This window comes from Haematobia irritans, chromosome 2 (assembly GCF_050003625.1).
Source record: "Haematobia irritans isolate KBUSLIRL chromosome 2, ASM5000362v1, whole genome shotgun sequence".
Lineage (NCBI taxonomy): Eukaryota > Metazoa > Arthropoda > Insecta > Diptera > Muscidae > Haematobia > Haematobia irritans.
In genome coordinates, this window is record NC_134398.1 from 145,708,919 (window position 1) to 145,731,504 (window position 22,586).

General features: G+C 34.5%; 1 protein-coding gene across 2 annotated transcripts in view; it reads left to right on the top strand.

Moving 5' to 3' along the window:
- Positions 1–22,213, top strand: part of LOC142226461 (uncharacterized) — a 33,415-nt gene extending 11,202 nt beyond the window's left edge. For both annotated transcript variants that reach the window (XM_075296501.1, XM_075296500.1), the window contains exons 2-5: positions 20,245–20,527; positions 21,115–21,188; positions 21,279–21,702; positions 21,764–22,213. In XM_075296501.1, coding sequence (XP_075152616.1) covers positions 20,245–20,527; positions 21,115–21,188; positions 21,279–21,702; positions 21,764–22,057 — 1,075 coding nt within the window. In that variant the 3' untranslated portion in view covers positions 22,058–22,213. The remainder of the gene's footprint in view (positions 1–20,244; positions 20,528–21,114; positions 21,189–21,278; positions 21,703–21,763) is intronic.
- Positions 22,214–22,586: the final 373 nt, after the last annotated feature.

The following is a 22,586-nucleotide window of genomic DNA, read 5'->3' on the forward strand; positions in this document are numbered from 1 at the left end:
TTAGACTTTCGCTTTTCCAAATCCGAATTGCCGGGCCTCACGCTTGACACCTGCTATCAGATTTTGTACAGCCACCTTGTCCACCTTCTTCGCCGCAGAAAGCCAGTTTGCCTTGAACTGCTGCTCGTCCTTAGCAGTTTTTTTTTTGGTCTTCTTTAGGTTCCGCTTGACAATAGCCCAATATTTCTCAATTGGGCGGAGCTCTGGCGTGTTGGGAGGGTGCTTGTCCTTGGGAACCACCTGCACGTTGTTGGCGGCGTACCACTCCATCGCCTTTTTACCGTAATGGCAAGATGCCAAATCCGGCCAAAACAGTACGGAACAACCGTGTTTCTTCAGTAAAGGCAGCAGACGTTTATTCAAACACTCTTTCACGTAAATTTCTTGGTTGACAGTCCCGGAAGCTATGAAAATGCTGCTTTTCAAGCCACAGGTACAGATGGCTTGCCAAACCAGATATTTCTTTGCGAACTTTGACAGTTTTATGTGCTTGAAAATATATGCTACCTTTCCCCTTCCTTTTGCCGTATAAAACTCCTGTCCCGGAAGCTGCTTGTAGTCGGCTTTGACGTAGGTTTCGTCGTCCATTACCACGCAGTCAAACTTCGTCAGCATCGTCGTGTACAGCCTCCGGGATCGCGCTTTGGCCGTCGTATTTTGTTTATCATCGCGATTTGGAGTCACTACCTTCTTGTAAATCGATAGTCCGGCTCGTTTTTTGGCTCGATGCACGGTTGTAGACGATACACCCAGCTTATTTGCGGCATCTCGGAGAGAAAGGTTAGGGTTTCGCTTGAAACTACCGGCAACTCTCTTTGTCGTCTCAGCGGCTTCCGGTTTTCGATTTCGCCCCCGATCTAGACTTCCTGGCTGTCGACAAACGTTCCCCAAACACTTTAATTACATTTGTAACGGTTGATTTGGCAACTTTTAGCGATTTTGCCAGCTTTGCGTGTGAGTAGCTCGGATTTTCGCGATGCGCGAGCAAAATTTTGATACGCTGCTCTTCTTGCTTGGACGGCATTTTGACAACTGAAGAGTGAATTCCAAAATCAAAATAGGAGCAACATTCTACACACACACCTTCAAAATGAGGGGTGTTCAGGTTTTTTAAATGCAAAATTGAAAGAAATACGTCAAGTTTATATTGACCAAATTTTGACCGTATCACCCTTTATATAATTTTTTAAATTTTTTTTTTGTGCGTTTATTAATGTTCTTGGATCCCATTGAAATTAAAATATGTTTTATTTCGCGAGTCAGGAGACTACTCATTAAGCAATTATGTTTTAAATACCTCATTCACATTATACTTCCAAAATGCACTTAAACTAGATTTCAAATGTCATTTGCCTTGTAAAAAAGGGACTTAAAATCCAGATTTAGATTTCGAACCTAATGTGAATTGGCTATTGGATATATCGATGCCCTCATTCCAGAATACGCTAAGTCGACTTAGCATGTTTTGATGGAGTTCGATGTTTTTTATCCTGTCAAAAGTTCGAATTTATTGGACATTTCTATCAAAAGTTATGGTTAATATTGTACTTAGCCTGTGTCTAAAGTTTTAAAAAATGTCCAATCCAAAAAGGGCAAAAAGCATTGTTCGGCCTAAAGTGCTCTAAGTCATTTTTAGTCATGTTCTATTATCACTATTTTGAGTTCGTACATACTAAAAAAACAAAAATTATAAAAAATATGATTTTGAGACCGAAAATAAGGACATTTTTATCTCATACTGGTTTTGAGAAATTTCAAAAAACAAAACTTGTTTCTTGTTTTCTATAAAATTCACTTTTTAGACTTTGCGCACTTTGGAATGTAGGCATCGATATTATAACGTAATTCACTAATCCAACTCCCTAAAACAACCTACATTTATTTCTATTTTAAGTGTGAAATTAATTTGCTTATAATCTTATTTAGATGATTTATTCGATTTTTTGTTTATTTATACAATACTCGTTTCTGTTCAAGTAGTGCTCCTATTACAGCATTACTCGCCATATTTTGATCCATTGTAATCGGCGATAGAAACAAATATTTTCGAGATTTGGTTGCCTGAGACTATAAGTGGCTATTTTGCAAGCTTTGGTGTATCTACGAATAAGTGATTACATATTAGGTGATTATATGCTCTAAAAGCACTACTTATTTCGTGGCCGAAAGTATGCCTGGGGAGAAGTACTTTCCCCCTAGGACATGCGTATGTAAATGTAATCCGGAGCTATGCCAATTAATAAGTGGTTATTAATTTTTTAAACAGGATTACCGGGTAATGAGAGTTTTTACTGGGATAATCATGGTTGCCACTAGAGCCAAAAATAATCTACCAAAATTTTATTTCTATAGAAAATTTTGTCAAAATTTTATTTCTATAGAAAATTTTGCCAAAATTTTATTTCTAGAGAAAATTTTGTTAAAATTTTATTCGGTTCATAATAAAATTTTCATCATTGTCAAAATTTTATTTCTATAGAAAATTTTATTGCTATAGAAAATTTTGTTCAAATTTTATTCGGTTCATAACCATGGTTGCCACTCGAGCCAAAAATAATCTACCAAGATTTTATTTCTATAGAAAATTTTGTCAAAAGTTTATTTCTATAGAAAATTTTGTTAAATTTTTTTTTCTGTAGAAATTTTTGTCAAAATTTTCTTTCTATAGAAAATTTTGTCAAAATTTTTATTTCTATAGAAAATTTTGTGAAAATTTTATTTCTATAGAAAATTTTGTTAAAATTTTATTTCTGTAGAAAATTTTGTCAAAATTTTATGTCTACTTTGTCAAACTGAATTATATACCTATTGGATCGATCTCTTTTGATTTATTATATACCACGTATGGACTTACATACACACAGAAAAAAATATCACCAAAATATTTCCAATTAAAAAGTTAATTGAAGTTGAAAATTTTTTTAATTAATAAATTAATTGATACAATTAACTTTTTAATCATGATAGAAACATTAAGTTAATTAAGTCAATGATTGAAAATTTTAAAAATTTTAATTAAAAAATTAATTGATACAATTAACTTTTTAATCAAATTCGAAAGACTAATTCAGTTAAAAAGTGCTGATTTTTTTTTTAATTAAAAATGTATTTCAAACAAACATTTGTTAATCCAAATAAAAACTCTAAGCCAATTCAGAAAGTAATTAAAAATAGTTTAAAATAGATTAATTGAGTTTTGCAATCAACATCAATTAAATTTTTAATTGAATCAATTAAAAAATTAATTGAAATTTGCTAAAAAATCAATTAATTTTTTAATCAAGAATTTTTTCTATGCCCAATTAAAACTGTGATTGATACTATCATTTTCGTGATTGAAGACATTTCAATTAAAAAATTAATTGGATCAATTAATTTGGTGATTGAATCAGAAAAAAAAATTTTTGTGTGCAATTTAGAAGATGGTGTTAGGAGGTTTTAAGATTCCTTGCCATCGGCAAGCGTTACCGCAACTTAAGTAATTCGATTGTGGATGGCAGTGTTTAGAAGAAGTTTCTACGCAATCCATGATGGAGGGTGCATAAGCTTCGGCCTGGCCGAACTTACGGCCGTATATACTTGTTTTTTTTTATAATTTTTCATGGATTCTAACGCCTGTCGGAAACGTTTAACCTCAAATATTTTCAAAAAATCAATTTTTTTTTCAGATTGGATATAGCATTTTTTTCGACAAAATTGAAATGGTTTGTACCATTTTAAGAATTCGTACTCTGTTTTCAATCTATTTGAAACTAAAAAAGTTAAAATTATCCATTAAAATTGTGAAAAAATCAAGTTATAAAAAATATAATTAAAAGAACTTCCAGGGTACACGCAAAGAAAAAAAAACGTTTGGAAAACGTGTACCGAAAACGTGTTTCTTTTGTTAGAGTTTTTTGAATTGCTTCGAAAATTTTAAACTTTTATCACCAAAAAAATTCGTTTGTTACAAAATTTTTATTTTTTCAATAAAAAAAGTTATTTTTGAAACAACAACACAGTCCATTTCGTTTATATCAAACACTGTTCTTTTCTGATTTTCGGTCTTTAATACGACACATTTCACAGGTCAAATTTAATATTCTAAAATGTAATGTTGAACATTTTTTCGGAATCTTCCGAACATATCTGGAATATATGTTAAAAAAAAAAACAAAAAAACAAAAAAAAAACTTTGGTCGAAGCAGGGATCGAACCCACGACCCTTGGCATGCAAGTCGGACGTAGCAACCACTGCTCCACGGTGCCAAACTAAATGTTTGTTTCTGGTAAATAAACTTTGTTTATTCGGTTCGTGGGCGCCGCAAGCTATGCTATATAAATATAACTTATATGGATATTTATCTATTGCTGACCATAACAGGTACATAGCTCAGTGGTTAGTGTGTTGGCTTACAAAGTGCATGGTCCGCGGTTCGATTCTCCGTCCAGGCGAAAGGTAAAAAAAATTTTAAAATTTATAGAATCGTATAATTTCTTCTACATTGTTGGTATTGCAGGAAAAGGTGTTAAGGACTAAAAAACCTCGTGGATGTGAGAAAGATGTGAGGGAAAATGCAATTAGCAAGAAAAAAATATGTTTTTTTGGAGTTTGTCTTTATGAAATTGTTTTTACATCCTGGAAAAGAATAAACGTTTATCACAAAAAGTATATACTTTTCTTCCAAATACACTTCCTTACAGCGAAAAGCAAATGAGAAACGTACTTTGTTTGTCTAAAATTTCGTTTGGGAGGAAAGAATTATTTTTTTGGGTGTATTTAAAATAAAGAACATAATTCGGTGTGCATCTTCTGGAAGCGCTTTTAAAGTTGTGCCTTTGGAAGAACTTCCACATTTTTGTGCTGGGGGGGTTGTGGTGAAATTCTGAGTCGATCTAGCGAAATACGCTATCGACGTGAAACTTGGCATAAGTAGTGGTTATTGATGTAGGTTAGGTTAGGTTAGGTTAGGTGGCACCCCGATGTATCAGGCTCACTTAGACTATTCAGTCCATTGTGATACCACATTGGTGAACTTCTCTCTTATCACTGAGTGCTGCCCGATTCCATGTTAAGCTCAATGACAAGGAACCTCCTTTTTATAGCCGAGTCCGAACGGCGTTCCACATTGCAGTGAAACCACTTAGAGAAGCTTTGAAACCCTCAGAAATGTCACCAGCATTACTGAGGTGGGATAATCCACCGCTGAAACACGTTTTGGTGTTCGGACGAAGCAGGAATCGAACCCACGAACTTGTGTATGCGATGCGGGCATGCTAACCATTGCACCACGGTGGCTCCCGGTTATTGGTGTAGGTCAGATGGTATTGCAAATAGGCCATATCGGGTCACTTTTACCTATAGGCCCCATATAATTCGATCACCAGATTTGACCCACGGAGTCTCTGGATGGACTAAATTCCATCCAATTCCATTGACATTTGGCATGTTATGTTAGTATATGCACTCTAACAACCATGCAAATATTAGCCCAGATCGGTCTATAATTACACGCAAAAAAAATAATTCTTTCCTTCCAAACTAAATTTTAGACAAAGATCGTATCTCATTTTTTTTAAAGGCAGTTTATTTGAAGAAAAGTATATATTTTTGTAATAAACGTTTATTCTTTTCCAGGATGTAAAAACAATTTCATAAAGACTAACTCAAAAAAGGTATCTTTTCTGGCTAATTGCATTTTCCCTCCCATATTTCTCATTTCCACGAGGTTTTTTTAGTTCTTAGCACATTTTTCTGTATAACAAACAATGTAGGAGAAATTATTCGATTTTATAATTTTTTTAAATTTTATCTTTCGCCTGGACGGAGAATCGAACCGCTGATCATACATACTAGTCAGCTTTATTGAGAGCTCACTATCTGTCAATGAATACACAATCGTGACGTTTGTAGACATCGAGGGGGCATTAAATAACGTCCATCCGAGCTCGATATTAAGTGGAGTGGCAACTCTGAATGTTGATCCAGGTATACTTAGGCTGCTAGACGAACTGAAGAGAAATGTCTTGGAGTAAATGCTGTCAAGACAGAATTAATCATGTACTGCAAAGATCGCAAAACTCCCACGGTTTAGCCCATATCCTTAGGGGTATTGAAATTCCATTTGGTGAGTGTGCAAAATACCTTGGCGTTATTCTGGACAGAAAGCTGAATTTTAAGCTTAATATTGAAGAAAGGGTGAGAAAAGCCACGGTAGCTGTGTACTCGTGCAAAAAGGCAATAGGGAAAAAGTGGAGACTAAAACCGAAAATTGCGCATTGGCTATACACGGCAGTGGTTATAATGCTATATGCCATATATGGCAGTAAGTTCGACCAGGCCGAATCTTATGTACCCTCCACCATGGATTGCGTAGAAACTTCTACGAAAGACTGTCATCCACAATCGAATTAATTGGGTTGTGGTAATACACCCAAAAAAAGTGAACCCACCGTGGAAGAAAATGTAGGTTTACTTAAGAAAATTTTAACTCAAATAGTTTTCTAATTGCAACATGTTACAAATAAGTTAATATTTTTTGTCAAATTGAAGAAAAATTATTATAAATTATTAATTTTTTGCTGTAAGAAAATTTCAAATGTTGAAAGAAAAAATTGGACTTAAAAATTGTTATAATGCCTTTAGCGCTGTACGAAGTTCAAGACAGGTACAATTTTAGTAAAATTCAAATAAGGAACATTTACTCATATTGTGCAAAATTTAAATTGAACTAATCTTCATGAACTAAAGTTCAGTTGGCATTAGAGCCCCTTTTTTCTGGGTGTACTTAAAAATTCTTAACATCGTCTTCTACATTGTAAGTTAGTCCATACGTGGTATATATTAGACAAAAAGGTATGTATAAGTAAGTCTACAAATAATTACGAATCGATATGGACTTTTGCAAGGTACTTAGAGAGCCAGAATTGAAATATGGGGTTCGCTTATATGGGGGCTATATACAAGTATGAACTTGATATGGACCAATTTTTGAGTGATTGGGGATCGATTTATATGTGGGCTATATATACCTATAGGCCGATGTGGACCTAGTTAGACATGGTTGTTAAAGGCCATATACTAACTCAATGTATCAAATTTCAACTGACTCGGATGAAATTTGCTCCTCCAAGAGGCTCCAAAACCAAATCTCGGGATCTGTTTATATGGGGGATATATATAATTATGGACTGATATGGACCAATACCTGCATGGTTGTTAGAGGCCATATACTACTACCACATACTAAATTTCAATCAGATCGGATGAATTTTGCTTCTCCAAAAGGTTCCGGAGGTCAAATCTAAGGATCGGTTTATATGGGGGCTATATATAATTATGGACCGATGTGGACAAATTTTTGCATGGTAGTTAGAGACCATATAATAATACCATATACCAAATTTCAGCCGGATCGGATGAAATTTGCTTCTCTTAGAGCAATCGCAAGCCAAATTTGGGGGTCCGTTTATTTGGGGGCTATACGTAAAAGTGGACTGATATGGACCAATTTTTGCATGGTTGTTAGAGACCATATACTGACACCATGTACCAAATTTCAGCCTGATCGGAAGAAATTTTCTTCTTTTAGAGCAATCGCAAGCTAAATTTGGGGGTCCGTTTATATGGGGGCTATACGTAAACGTGGACCGATATGGCTCATTTTCAATACTATCCGACCTACATCAATAACAACTACTTGTTCAAGTCGATAGCTTGTTTCGTTCGGAAGTTAGCGTGATTTCAACAGACGGACGGACTGACGGACGGACATGCTCAGATCGACTCAGAATTTCACCACGACCCAGAATATATATACTTTATGGGGTCTTAGAGCAATATTTCGATGTGTTACAAACGGAATGACAAAGTTAATATACCCCCATCCTATGGTGGAGGGTATAATAAGTAAGTAAAGTAGAAAGTCAGGCGGGGCCGTCACCCCTAATGAATGAGTAAACATAAGCATTTGTGGGGTAACATTGGTATAGGTTTGGGTCTAAATAGATCGGGTAATACATAAAACTTTGTTATGTGTTATTAGGGACACATTTTTTAAAATCGGGCGCTGCATATATATGGGAGCTATATCTAAGTCTGAACCGATTTAGACGAATTTTTTTGTGGATACCACAGAATTTTACTGCGTGCTAAATTTGAGCAAGTTCGGTTAATAAATAAGCATATTAAGACTAAATTTTCGAAAATTAACGGTAGAATTTATTTCGATATGTTGTACAATTTGCATAAGGCATTATATTGTATGTTTGAGACAAGTTCCTATGTCAATATTTTGGGTAACAACTTAGATGATAAACTGCTCGTAACGATAATCGTAGTGTGTGACGGGGAGACACGAGTTTCCTGTGAAGAGCTTGCTTTTTCTTTTCCTGAACGGTCGTGAACAAGTAAAGTCGTGCATCAAAAAGAAAAAAAATATTCCCGCAAAAATACAAATTAAAACAAGTATAAACGGCCGTAAGTTCGGCCAGGCCGAATCTTATGTACCCTCCACCATGGATTGCGTACAAACTTCTACGAAAGACTGTCATCCACAATCGAATTACTTGGCTTGTGGTATCTTAAATCGTTTTCTACATTGTGAGTTAGTCCATACGTGGTATACATTAGACAAAAAAAGTATGTGTAGGTAAGTCTACAAATAATTACGAATCGATATGGACTTTTGCACGGTACGAAGGGAGCCAGAATTGAAATATGGGGGTCGCTTATATGGGGGCTATATACAATTATGAACTTGATATGGACCAATTTTTGTGTGATTGGGGATCGATTTATCTGTGGGCTATATATACCTATAGGCCGATGTGGACCTAGTTAGACATGGTTGTTAAAGGCCATATACTACCACAATGTATCAAATTTCAACTGACTCGGATGAAATTTGCTCCTCCAAGAGGCTCCAAAACCAAATCTCGGGATCGATTTATATGGGGGCTATATGTGATTATGGACTGATATGGACCACTTTTGGCATGGTTGTTAAATATCATATACTACTACCACGTACAAAATTTCAACCAGATCGGATAAATTTTGCTTCTCCAAAAGGCACCGGAGGTCAAGTCTGGGGATCGGTTTATATGGGTCCTATATATAATTATGGACTGATATGAACCAATTCCTGCATGGTTGTTGGATACCATATACTAACATCACGTACCAAATTTCAACCGAATCGGATGAATTTTGCTCTTCCAAGGGGCTCCGGAGGTCAAATCTGGGGATCGGTTTATATGGGGGCTATATATAATTATGGACCGATTTCGACCAATTTTTGCATGGGAGTGTGAGGCCATATATTAACACCACGAACCAAATTTCAACTGAATCAGATGAATTTTGGTCTTCCAAGAGGCTCCGGAGGTCAAATCTGGTAATCGGTTTATATGGGGGCTATATATAATTATGGACCGACGTGGACCACTTTCTGCATGGTTGTTAGAGACCATATACTAACACCATGTACCAAATTTCAGCCAGAACGGATGAAATTTGCTTCTCTTAGAGGCCTCGCAAGCCAAATCGGGGGATCGGTTTATATGGGGGCTATATATAATTATGGACCGATGTAGACCAGTTTTTGCATGGTTGTTAGAGACCATATTCTAACACCATGTACCAAATTTCAGCTAGATCGGATGAAATTTGCTTCTCTTAGAGGCCTCGCAAGCCAAATCGGGGGATCGGTTTATATGGGGGCTATATATAATTATGGACCGATTTAGACCAGTTTTTGCATGGTTGTTAGAGACCATATACTAACACCATGTAGCAAACTTCAGCCGGATCGGATGAAATTTGCTTCTCTTAGAGGCCTCGCAAGCCAAATTTGGGGGTCCGTTTATATGGGGGCTATACGTAAAAATGGACCGATATGGTCCATTTGCAATACCATCCGACCTACATCAATAACAACTACTTGTGCCAAGTTTCACGTCGATAGCTTGTTTCGTTCGGAGGTTATCGTGATTTCAACAGACGGACGGACGGACGGACATGCTCAGATCGACTCAGAATTTCACCACGACCCAGAATATATATACTTTATGGGGTCTTAGAGCAATATTTGGATGTGTTACAAACGGAATGACAAAGTTAATATACCCCCCATCCTATGGTGGAGGGTATAAAAAAGAGCCATCGAAGTTTCACGTCGATAGCTTGTTTCGTTCGGAGGTTATCGTGATTTCAACAGACGGACGGACGGACGGACATGCTCAGATCGACTCAGAATTTCACCACGACCCAGAATATATATACTTTATGGGGTCTTAGAGCAATATTTGGATGTGTTACAAACGGAATGACAAAGTTAATATACCCCCCATCCTATGGTGGAGGGTATAAAAAAGAGCCACTCAGATTTTGTAAAAAGTTTATTCAAGTGGACAGAATAGAGGCTCCCCAAGCCAAATCGGGAGATCGGTTTATATGGGGGCTATATATAATTATGGACCTATGTGAACCAATTTTTGCGTGGTTGTTAGGGACCATATACTAACACCATGTACCAAATTTCAGCCAGATCGGATGAAAATTGTTGCTCTTATAGGCTCTGCAAGCCAAATCGGGGGATGCGTTTATATGGGGGCTATATATAATTATGGACCGATGTGGACCAATTTTTGCATGGTTGTTAGAGACCATATACTAACACCATGTACCAAATTTCAGCTGGATCGCATGAAATTTGCTTCTCTTAGAGGCCTCGCAAGCCAAATTTGGGGGGTCCGTTTATATGAGGGCTATACGTAAAAGTGGACCGATATGGCCCATTTGCAATACCATCCGACCTACATCAATAACAACCACTTGTGCCAAGTTTCAAGTCGATAGCTTGTTTCGTTCGGAAGTTAGCGTGATTTCAACAGACGGACGGACGGATGGACGGACATGCTCAGATCGACTCAGAATTTCACCACGACCCAGAATTTATATACTTTATGGGGTTTAAAGCAATACTTCGATGTGTTACAAACGGAATGACAAAGTTAATAAGTATATACGGCCGTAAGTTCGGCCAGGCCGAAGCTTATGTACCCTCCATCATGGATTGCGTAGAAACTTCTTCTAAACACTGTCATCCACAATCGAATTACTTAAGTTGCGGTAACGCTTGCCGATGGCAAGGTATCTTAAAACCTCTTAACACCATCTTCTAAATTGTATGTAAGTCCATACGTGGTATATATTAAATCAAACAAGTATAAACGGCCGTAAGTTCGGCCAGGCCGAATCTTATGTACCCTCCACCATGGATTGCGTACAAACTTCTACGAAAGACTGTCATCCACAATCGAATTACTTGGCTTGTGGTATCTTAAATCGTTTTCTAAATTGTGAGTTAGTCCATACGTGGTATACATTAGACAAAAAAAGTATGTGTAGGTAAGTCTACAAATAATTACGAATCGATATGGACTTTTGCACGGTATGTAGGGAGCCAGAATTGAAATATGGGGGTCGCTCATATGGGGGCTATATACAATTATTGATATGGATCTGAGGGCTATATATAACTATAGACCGATATGGACCTAGTTAGGCATGGTTGTTAACGGCCATATACTAGCACAATGTACCAAATTTCAACTGACCAAATTTGGGGGTCCGTTTATATGGGGGCTATACGTAAAAATGGACCGATATGGCCCATTTGCAATACCATCCGACCTACCTACGGACGGACATGCTTAGATTGACTCAGAATTTCACCACGACCCAGAATATATATACTTTATGGGGTCTTAGAGTAATATTTCGATGTGTTACAAACGGAATGATAAAGTTAATATACCCCCATCCTATGATGGAGGGTATAATAAAGCCTCCATATATTCGTTTTTCCGGGTTATACAAATATGACAAAAGTTCCCACACTTTACACAAAACGGTTGAGTTTTAAATAAGGATCCAAGTCGCCCAACTTGACCAAATAATATATCACAAACTTGATCACATATCTTGGCGAGATCTATCCAATATCCTTGTAAAATCGCCACTGATGAATAGCAAAAATTGTAAATATTACTAAAATGGTCCTATATCTCGAATTCATATGTATCTCCTTATAAATCATAAATGCTCTTTTGTACAATTGCATTAAAATTTCTCTCGCTTCATATTTCCCATATTTTTTACTAACATTGTGTTTCATCCCAGGGCGTTAACCGATTTAAATTTTAATCCAAGAGTTTTTGTAAAAGTACAAAAAAATTGTCTCCCTTAAAAGTATTTGTATCTGGAAATGCAAACCTTTATATAGCTCCCAGCAAATTGGAAGTAGTTGAGATGGTAACACAAATATCCGACTTTAGACTTTCCTTACTTGTTATACCCTCCACCATAGGATGGGGGTATATTAACTTTGTCATTCCGTTTGTAACACATCGAAATATTGCTCTAAGACCCCATAAAGTATATATATTCTGGGTCGTGGTGAAATTCTGAGTCGATCTAAGCATGTCCGTCCGTCCGTCCGTCTGTCCGTCTGTCCGGCTGTCCGTCCGTCTGTGGAAATCACGCTAACTTCCGAACGAAACAAGCTATCGACTTGAAACTTGGCACAAGTAGTTGTTATTGATGTAGGTCGGATGGTATTGAAAATCGGCCATATCGGACCACGTTTACGTATAGCCCCCATATAAACCGATCCCCAAATTTGGCTTGGGGAGCCTCCCGGAGCAGCAAAATTCATCCGATCCTGTTGAAATTTGGTACCTGATGTTAGTATACGGCCTCTAACAACCATTCAAAAATTGGTCCATATCGGTTCATAATTATATATAGCTCCCATATAAACCGATCCCCAGATTTGAACTCCGGAGCCTCTTGGAGGAGCAAAATTCATCCGATCCAATTGAAATTTAGTACGTGGTGTTAGTATATAGTCTCTAACAACCATGCAAAAATTGGTCCATATCGGTTCATAATTATATATAGCTCCCATATAAACCGATCCCCAGATTTGACCTCAGGCGCCTCTTGGAGGAGCGAAATTCATCCGATCCAGTTGAAATTTGGTACATGGTGTTAGTATATGGTATCTAACAACCATGCAAAAATTGGTCCATATCGGTCCATAATTATATATAGCAAAAGTCAACCGATGCGGTTGAAATTTGGTACATTTTGTCAATATATGGCCTCTAACAGCCATGTAAAAATTGGTCAATATCGGTCTTTAGTTATATATAGCCGATGACTTATTACACAAAAATTGGTCCATATCGCCAAAAATAATCTACCAAAACTTAATTTCCATAGAAAATTTTGTCAAATTTTATTACTATAGAAAGTTGTGTCAAAATTTCATTTCTATAAAAAGTTTTGTCAAACGTTTATTTCTATAGAAATGTTTGTCAAAATTTTATTTCCATAGAAAGTTTTGTCAAAATTTTATTTTTATAGAAAATTTTGTAAAAAATTTATTTCTGAAGAAAATTTTGTCAACATTTTATTTCTATACAAAATTTTGTCAACATTTTACTTCCATAGAAAATTTTGTCAACATTTTATTTCTATAGAAAATTTTGTCATGTTTTTATTTCTATAGAAAATTTTGTCAAAATTTTATTTCTATAGAAGATTTTGTCAAGTTTTCATTTCTATAGAAAATTTTGTCAAACTATAGTATATACGTATTTAATCGGCCTTTTTTTGTTTAATATATACCCCGTATGGGCTAACTTACAATTTTGAAGACAGTGTTAAAAAGTTTTACGATACCTTGCCATCGGCAAGTGTTATCGCAACCCAAGTAATTCGATTGTGGATGACAGCCTTTAGTAGAAGTTCCTACGCAATCCATGGTGGAGGGTACATAAGATTCGGCCTGGCCGAACTTTCGGCCGTATATACTTGTTTTTTTATTAACTTTGTGTTCCACCCCAGGGCATTAGCCGACTTAAATTTAAATTTTACAAATATTGTAGAATTCTATCCAGATCTGGTCAGATTTAAATATATGTATATGGGAACATAAATCTTTATATATAGCACCTAACACATTGGACGGATTTGATATAATGTCGAAGATGTGGATCTACAAAATGGTGCAGGGTATAATATAGTCGGCCACGCCCGACTTTACACTTTCCTTACTTTTTTTGTATGTCTTTGAACTAAAGCAAATTTCCCTTAAAATAAAGAAACATATTTATGATTTAAGAAATCGTCCTTAAATTAACTGAAATATTGAATCTTTAGATTTAAGACAAAAACGCTTCAAATATATGCTAAGACTTATTTTGAGGATCATCTTTGGTTTAAAGTTTTTTTGGAACTAAGAAAACATTTTTTCCCTTGAAGTATCTGTTATAATATGGATTTTTAAACTGACATTTGTTTGTACGTGAATAGATTTAATCATATGCCGCAGAAAGAGAATGAAAATTACAATAAATGAGATCTTTGGCTCGGAATCAATATTGTAACCACCCGACTGGCGTTCCGACTCTCGAAACCTACTTGCTACCTTTAATACCGGCCGTGCTCAGGGTGAAGGGATGGAGTCCGTGATTCCGAGAGAAGGATTAGGGCGCATTACCTGAAACAAAATTAGGTAGCAATAACCCTAAATACTGATTTTAGAAAACAATGAATGAAACAGAAATATAATAGGAAAGGAACTGAGGAGATAAAAAAAATAAAATAAAATAAAAGAATTTGTTTTAGAAAAACTACTTGGAAGAATTTGCATTTCGACGAGGTAAGTTGTTATTTCCCCTGTCGTTCTTTACCCACCCAGCCTAAGTTATATGAGAACATTTTAATAACCCCTTTGGTTTTTTTTGCGCTAACTTCAATCTAAGTTTTCATGGAATTGTAAATAAATAAATTAGAACATCTTTATATTCGAAGTATTAGTTACATTTTATTACAATAATGATAGTTATCGCTGGAACTCGATGCAAAAAAAAAATAATTCTAAGTGTATTGAAGTTGTTACGAAATAATGTGAAAATGATAAAAAAAATTGCGAGTAATAATTTAACAAAAAAAAAAAAAAAAAACTAAAGTGGTAAAAGGGTTTTAAAATTTCTTAAGAGTGAATGATTTAAAAAAAAATATAGTTTGTAACTCACCAACCAAAAGGAATTTCCGAGTCGACATCAGGCCTGCTGCCACCACTAAATCCTGGGTGAAAATTTTGTTATTAAATAATTCACTCTCTTATATATATATATATATATATATATATATATATATATATATATATATATATATATATATATATATATATATATATATATATATATATATATATATATATATATATATATATATATATATATATATATATATATATATATATATATATATATATATATATATATATATATATATATATATATATATATATATATATATATATATATATATATATATATATATATATATATATATATATATATATATATATATATATATATATATATATATATATATATATATATATATATATATATATATATATATATATATATATATATATATATATATATATATATATATATATATATATATATATATATATATATTGAATATCTTTGAAATATTTGAAAATATTATGGATTGTATATAAAATTTAGGTTTTAAATTCTCTCAGCAAGAAAAAATCTTGAAAATTGAGTCTTCATCAATTTTAGAGCGGGAATACCATGGGCATATCGGTTGAATGTAACTTTACTTCGATTTTGTTTAATATTGTTGTCGGATTTGATATGATTGAATTTAAACTTGATAACAATTAATAAAATTTCTTGATAGAGGTTCTTTTCATATCCATTGAAACCATTCATGAATAATTTTCTTCTAATTTTCCAATAATTATTGAAATATATATAAAAATATTTCTTTGGGAGGAAGAAGAGATCTATCCCTTTTTCCTGAAATTTAAAATCTCTTATGTAAATGATGATGAAAATTCTGACTTAATACATTACCTCCCAAAAGCGCCATATTCTAATTGAAAAATCACAAAACCGTGAAACTTATCACTTATTATTGGCGTAGACAATAATTTATATATTGAAAGGTTTCCTCGTTCGTTTCTTTTGTTTATAACACAAAATGTATTTTCTTGCCTTTACACAATTTGTTTTTCAATCTAATTCTTCTTGTATAATATTTTTTTAATAGTTAACTCAAACCTACTACTAATTAATTTTATTTTTCATATAATATTTTTGACAATTCATTCAAAACTACTAATTTAGATTTTCTTTTTGTATAAAATGAAATGACTGTGTGAGTGAAGCTCACAATTACCCCCTCCCAAAAATCTGGCTTTGGGGTTATAATCCCAAAGACTGATCCCAGTAAATATATATAAGAATTACGAATTATTCCCAAATATCCTTAGCATGGTATATGCCTTTACTCTCTCCCTCAAGATCTTGTAGTTCATAGTTTACTTGTCCAATCTTTCGTAGTACCTTGGCTTTTACACCAACTGGAGCAAGTTTAGAATTAAAATATGAAATCTTGGAGCTCTGAGCAAAGTTTCTCCTTATTACCTCTTGCCCAATCTTAAAATCTTTTAATCTGGATTTCATATTATAAGTTCGAGAGTATTTCTCATATGCCTTTCGAACTGATTTCCTTATTTCGTCTCTCATAAGGGTAAATCTATCCTGCCTCTCAAGCTGACTGTCAAAATCCTGTAGTGCTCCTAATTTCTTTACAAGTGCATAATCTTTGCCGTGTGATATCATTGACTGCCCAAAAACTATCTGGTATGGTGTCTTCCCAGTTGTTTGGTGCACACTATTACGCAGTGCGCAATTAATACTTCCCAGATACAAATCCCAATCCCTTTGATCGTTCCGAACGTAAGAACGCAATGCCTCATTTATAGAACGATTGACTCGTTCGCTAGCATTTGATTGTGGACTATACACAGCGGTAAGTATGTGTTTCACTCCATTATCTTTCAAAAATCTTTCGAAATCCTTGCTGCGGAATTGTGACCCATTATCCGTCACGATTGACTCTGGCACTCCGACACAATTAAATATCTCCTCCCGAAGATAATTAATAATTTCCTTGGACACAAATTTACGTACTGGCTTTAAAAAGGTAAATTTAGAAAAATGGTCTAATACAATTAAAATTCCAATGTTCTCTATTTTTTATTCTAGGCAGAGGCCCAATTAAGTCGATGTAGAACCTCTGGAATGGCCTTTCGGTCTCCACCATCTGTCCCAATGGTGGTCGCAACGTTGTCGTTGGTGTTTTTGAAGTCCTACATAAATCGCACTCTCCAATGTAATCTCGCACATCGGTAACCAACCTTGGCCAATAAAAATACCTTCTTATCTTTTCCAGTGTTTTCGCCACACCAAAGTGAGCTGAATTTGGGATATCATGGGCGGAATAAATTACGTCTCTCCTCAACTCCGATGGTACATATAATTTCCATAACTCTGATTCTTCTTGTATAATATTTTTTTAATAGTTAACTCAAACCTACTACTAATTAATTTTATTTTTCATATAATATTTTTGACAATTCATTCAAAACTACTAATTTAGATTTTCTTTTTGTATAAAATGAAATGACTGTGTGAGTGAAGCTCACAATATCAAAATCCTTAAGGCAAGTAAACATTTTGTGAGTGTTAACACACTCAGCCGCAAACATCATTGAACGCGATACATTGAAAAGTCAATTCAAATGGTTTTTTGAATAAATATATATTTTTTATACCCTCCACCATAGGATGGGGGTATATTAACTTTGTCATTCCGTTTGTAACACATCGAAATATTGCTCTAAGACCCCATAAAGTATATATATTCTAGGTCGTGGTGAAATTCTGAGTCGATCTAAGCATGTCCGTCCGTCCGTCCGTCTGTCCGTCTGTCCGTCTGTCCGGCTGTCCGTCCGTCTGTGGAAATCACGCTAACTTCCGAACGAAACAAGCTATCGACTTGAAACTTGGCACAAGTAGTTGTTATTGATGTAGGTCGGATGGTATTGAAAATGGGCCATATCGGACCACGTTTACGTATAGCCCCATATAAACCGATCCCCAAATTTGGCTTGGGGAGCCTCCCGGAGCAGCAAAATTCATCCGATCCGGTTGAAATTTGGTACGTGGTCTTAGTATACGGTCTCTAACAACCACGCAAAAATTGGTCCATATCGGTCCATAATTATATATAGCCCCCATATAAACCGATCCCCAGATTTGACCTCCGGAGCCTCTTGGAGGGGCAAAATTCATCCGATCCGATTGAAATTTGGTACATGATGTTAGTATATGGTCTCTAACAACCATGCGAAAATTGGTCCATATCGGTCCATAATTATATATAGCCCCCATATAAACCGATCCCCAGATTTGACCTCCGGAGACTTTTGGAGGGGCAAAATTCATCGGATCCGGTTGAAATTTGGTACCTGATGTTAGTATACGGCCTCTAACAACCATGCAAAAATTGGTCCATATCGGTCCATAATTATATATAGCTCCCATATAAACCGATCCCCAGATTTGACCACCGGAGCCTCTTGGAGGAGCAAAATTCTTCCGATCCGGTTGAAATTTAGTACGTGGTCTTAGTATACGGTTTTTAACAACCATGCAAAAATTGGTCCATATCGGTCCATAATTATATATAGCCCCCATATAAACCGATCCCCAGATTTGACCTCCGGAGCCTCTTGGTGGGGCAAAATTCATCCGATCCGGTTGAAATTTGGTACCTGATGTTAGTATACGGCTTCTAACAACCATGCAAAAATTGGTCCATATCGGTTCATAATTATATATAGCTCCCATATAAACCGATCCCCAGATTTGAACTCCGGAGCCTCTTGGAGGAGCAAAATTCATCCGATCCAATTGAAATTTAGTACGTGGTGTTAGTATATAGTCTCTAACAACCATGCAAAAATTGGTCCATATCGGTTCATAATTATATATAGCTCCCATATAAACCGATCCCCAGATTTGACCTCAGGAGCCTCTTGGAGGAGCGAAATTCATCCGATCCAGTTGAAATTTGGTACATGGTGTTAGTATATGGTATCTAACAACCATGCAAAAATTGGTCCATATCGGTCCATAATTATATATAGCAAAAGTCATCCGATGCGGTTGAAATTTGGTACATTTTGTCAATATATGGCCTCTAACAGCCATGTAAAAATTGGTCCATATCGGTCTTTAGTTATATATAGCCGATGACTTATTACACAAAAATTGGTCCATATCGCCAAAAATAATCTACCAAAACTTTATTTCCATAGAAAATTTTGTCAAATTTTATTACTATAGAAAGTTTTCATTTCTATAGAATGTTTTGTCAAAAGTTTATTTCTATAGAAATGTTTGTCAAAATTTTATTTCTATAGAAAATTTTGTAAAAAATTTATTTCTGTAGAAAATTTTGTCAACATTTTATTTCTATACAAAATTTTGTCAAAATTTCATTTCTATACAAAATTTTGTCAACATTTTATTTCTATAGAAATTTTTGTCAAAATTGTATTGCTATAGAAAATTTTGTCAACATTTTACTTCCATAGAATATTTTGTCAACATTTTATTTCTATAGAAAATTTTGTCAAGTTTTTATTTCTATAGAAAATTTTGTCAAATTTTTATTTCTATAGAAAATTTTGTCAAAATTTTATTTCTATAGAAAATTTTGTCAAGGTTTCATTTCTATAGAAAATTTTGTCAAAATTTTATTTCTATAGAAAATTTTGTCAAACTAGATTATCGCCTTTATTTAATCGCTTTTTTTTTTTGTTTAATATATACCCCGTATGGGCTAACTTACAATTTAGAAGACAGTGTTAAAAAGTTTTACGATACCTTGCCATCGGCAAGTGTTATCGCAACCCAAGTAATTCGATTGTGGATGACAGCCTTTAGTAGAAGTTCCTACGCAATCCATGGTGGAGGGTACATAAGATTCGGCCTGGCCGAACTTACGGCCGTATATACTTGTTTCCGTTAAAAATCAACAAAAAATTTAAAATTCTGGTAATTTGTAAAATCTTCTCAAAAGAAATTCCATGGAAGAGAAAAAGTCAAAGGACCATATCGGTCCTTAAGTGCAGAGGATATATATTTTTTATTATTTTAAACTGAATTAAATTTTAAAATGATTTAGTTACTTGTAAAAAAAATTATAGTTTTAAACGTTATATTGAATATAATTGAAGTACTATCCATAATTGCTACAAAAATTCATTTTTTATCATCCTTAACATATTGCAGCCCTCAATCACTTGCAGGAAAAACAAGTTATAAACTAACGTGTCCCTTCGATTTTATGGGTTATCGTACTGACTCAATTGACATGAAATGTGATTTATTGAAATGGAATCTATATGAATCAGCAACACGTTTTCGTTGGTGTCCTCCAACAATGGTTTCGTATATCCTTGCTCGACAATTTTCATCTGTCACTGAATATTTGGCTGGAATTTGTTTTAATTTTGAGGAAATGCAACCTCTCACGATTTACTTTTCAATAGCACCAAAATTCTCAAACTACACGGTAAGTGAAATCACGATAAAAAATATATACACTAAACATATTTGATATGTTTTAACAAAAAAATTCTAAATTTAATAAACCATTTAAATACAACAAAATTAAATACGCATGAAAAGGAAGATTAGTCTCCATATCCAATGTTAATATATACAGCACCCTATAGAAGTTGCTGCCTCGAGTAGTTTCTAAAAATTTATCGACGACATAATTATTGGATCTTGACACCAGTTTCAGTTGAACGGTTATATAAAAGTCAATCGCATTATGTGATTGGTCCAATGTAGAGCGCGGAAACCCACAGGGAGATATTCTACTGTGATTGATTATAGGAAGTCTGTATTGTAACCAGTGTTACCGTTGTGCCATCGTAGTGGCAAATTTGCCACATCTTTTTTGTGCCACTAAATATGATACTTTTTACTATTTTGCGCCACTTTTTGTCATTGCATTCATTTATATTTGACACATTTCGATTGCAATATCAAGACGTTAAGATTTTAGATACGATTGGATTCTTAACAAATAATCGAGTTCATTAATTAATTATTAATTTTATTTTACTAATAAAACTATTTGTAAATTTTCAGTATCCCAGTAAAATGAAGAGCTATTCGCCAGACAAGGAAATTATAGATATTCCACGAAGTTTTATTTCACGCAAGTAGGTCTATATTTGAATAAAATGAATTGTCAGTTCCCTTCATACATTTTCCCCACTTGTTACATTTAAATTTTGTTTTTTTTTTTCCAGCATCACAACATCAATGTATGATAATTCCGACTTTAGGGAGTGGATACAATTTGCCAATTATGAAAATCATTCGATAATTCAGAATCCCGATTTGTATAGAGATTCATATTATACATTTGGGGGATTATTGACATTTGCTTGGTGGCCTACTTTACGTTTGGGTAACTGGCGTCTTTATGAGCAAGCTCTGGCGAAGCACATCGAGGAAACAGCTACAGCCTACGATGTATTGGCTGGTATCTCTGGTACCGTTTCTGTTCCAATATATACTGATAATTGTGCGAAAAATCGTACATTAGTGGAACTGGTGGACAAGAAAAATCGTAAAATTCCTCTATACGTATGGCACTATTTGAAGTCAACGAAAGTTAATTCTACTTTCAACAACTTTGTGGTCATTGGAATTAATTCACCATTTTATGATGTGAGCTATTTTTGGAATCTATGTTAATACAAATATTTAGTGTATTTCTTTACGTTCTTAGTTTTATGATCCTAAAGATATCGTCTTTTGTACGGATATTTGCGATAAAATCGATTGGCTACACAGGGATCATTGGACCTTCCGTTATAATTCCATGGGCATTATATTCTGTTGCTCTGTAGACGAAGTGAGGAATTCAAATCGTTTGAATGGATTCCCTTCATTGTCTAAACCTGTTACACCATTGCCCCCACCGATGTCTTTGGTTCGCACCAAACCCAAAATGGATGATTTTGACGAACCAGTCGAGACTGAAAATCAACCTGAGGAAGGTTACAATTATGTGGACGAATAAAACTATGGGAAAATCAAAAGCACGAACAAAGCTTCAACCTTTGAACAATCTTTGAATTAAATTAGGCCTCACACATTATATATGTATTCCAAATAATTTTATATTTTGAATAAACATTTGATTACAGCAGTTATAAAGAATTATATAGAAATTAAATATGTTTGCTTAGCAATCGGAAACTTCTTAGCCTATCAACACTGAAAAAAAAATATTGTCATGAGGTCAAACATTTCATGTCTTTAAAATACGAATGCAAATTTTGCTTAGCATAGAAGACGCATTTCTGTAATATAAAGTTTTTTTTCCTTGTCCAAAAGTCGGTAAACTTTGATGATTTGACTTAAAAATGAGTATCATAACATGAAAGAAAAAATGTTTGGGCTAAGGTCTTAACTTGACTTTAATAATTCAGAAAAATTCTTGAAAATAATGAAATTGTCTTTAAATTTGTTGTATTTTTGCATCTTGACTACAAAGCAAAAAATCGTTCAAATAAAGGACATGTTTTTCAAAACTTTATTTTAAATAA